Source organism: Marmota marmota, unplaced genomic scaffold, assembly GCF_001458135.2.
Source record: "Marmota marmota marmota unplaced genomic scaffold, marMar, whole genome shotgun sequence".
Classification (NCBI taxonomy): Eukaryota; Metazoa; Chordata; class Mammalia; order Rodentia; family Sciuridae; genus Marmota; species Marmota marmota.
This window is the reverse complement of record NW_025999842.1, coordinates 41301530-41303045: the sequence shown is the minus strand read 5'-3', so window position 1 is coordinate 41303045 and position 1516 is coordinate 41301530. Positions and strand designations below refer to the sequence as shown.

General features: G+C 39.9%; 1 protein-coding gene across 1 annotated transcript; it reads right to left on the bottom strand.

The window, feature by feature from the left end:
• Positions 1 to 502: 502 nt before the first annotated feature.
• LOC107153051 (eukaryotic translation initiation factor 1-like) lies at positions 503 to 1166 on the bottom strand. Its single transcript, XM_048785368.1, has one exon. The coding sequence runs from the start codon at positions 1024 to 1026 to the stop codon at positions 658 to 660; it is 369 nt and encodes a 122-aa protein (XP_048641325.1). The 5' UTR covers positions 1027 to 1166; the 3' UTR covers positions 503 to 657.
• Between the last annotated feature and the right edge of the window lie 350 nt (positions 1167 to 1516).

Below are 1516 nucleotides of genomic sequence, written 5' to 3'. Positions count from 1 at the left end.
GTACATTTGGCATACTCTAAGTCTCTTGTATTTTATTTTCCAATTCATTCTTCATGTTTGGGATTTTTTTGATATTATTTCATTAAAGAGATTATGCAGTCCTTTGATATGAATCTCTGTCCCTTCCTCTATCCCAATAACTCTTAGATTTGGTCTTTTGATGCTATCCAATAATTCTTGGATGTTCTGCTCATGGTTTCTTACCATCTTCACTGTGTGGTTATCTTTATTTTCCAGATTGTATATTTAGTTTTCATTGTCTGACATTCTGTCTTCCAATTGATCTAGTCTTCTGGTGATGCTTTCTATTGAGTTTTTTATTTTGTTTATTGTTTCAGTCATCTCAACAATTTCTTTTTTTTTTCAGAAACTCTCTTTCTTGAAGTAGTGTTTTGCTGCCTGTATTTGCTCTCTTATCTCTTTGTTGGAGTGATCAATTTTTGCCTGTATTTGCTCACTTAGTTCATTATTTAACTCATAGATAATTTTATTTTATTATTTATTTTTTTTGGCTCTTTTCAGTTTATTGCATGAAGGAGTTACACTAGTCCAAGTTAAAAGCGGACCCCAAATGGTTACATTATACAAGCTGTGAGGTTTTTAAACTTGTGACAAGGGACAGAAGGGGAATTCTACTCATTGCAAGGAAATCCTCACTTAAGCTTCAGTGAGCCACAAGCACTTAAAACCCATGAACTGATTCAGCTGATGGTCCTTAGCCAGTCCAATCTCTACCAGGAACTGGCATATGTTCTTGTGCTGGTCACCCTGTACCTGAATTACTTCTCCATATTCTGGATGCTCAATTACAGTACCATTGCAGGCAAATTTCTTCTTAAACGCCTTCACTAGTTTCTTTTTATCGTAATCATCAGCTATCCCTTGGACAGTAGTAAGGGTCTTCCTGCCGTTTCTCTGTTGAATTCTTATATGGTTATAATCCTCAGTGCCAGCAGGAAGCAGGTCATCACCCTTACTTGCATCAGCAAAGGGGTGGAAAGAGTGGAGGTTCTGGATAGTGGACATACCGTAGGATTCCTTTTCCTCGGTGGAAATGGCCTGTGGAAGGCAGCTGTGGGAAAAGGCGGGCGGGGGGGACTGAGCGTCGGGAAGCGAGGGGGCTCGAGGGGGAGGCTGCTGAGTCCTCTGTGGTGGCTCAGTGACTGGGGCCCATAGATCATTTTAATTATGTACATTTTGAATTCCTTCTCTGACATTTCACCAACTGTGTTGTCCATGGACTCTATTATTGTATCTTGGTTTGTTTGGGGGCACTTTCTTCCCTTGTTTTTTTTTTTTTTTTCATGTTGTCTATGTGTCTTCCTTTATTGCAGTGCAGATCTGAAATATTACTGTTTCTACCCTATCTTATAGTGTTCCTGCAGATTACCTGTACCTCACCTTGGTGATGGGCTTCTAGACCCTGGCTGGAATCCCATGATAAATGCTACTGCAACTAAAGGTGGTGGTGGCAAAACAGAAATAACTCAAGATAGCAGTGGGGGTGTCCCAAGAT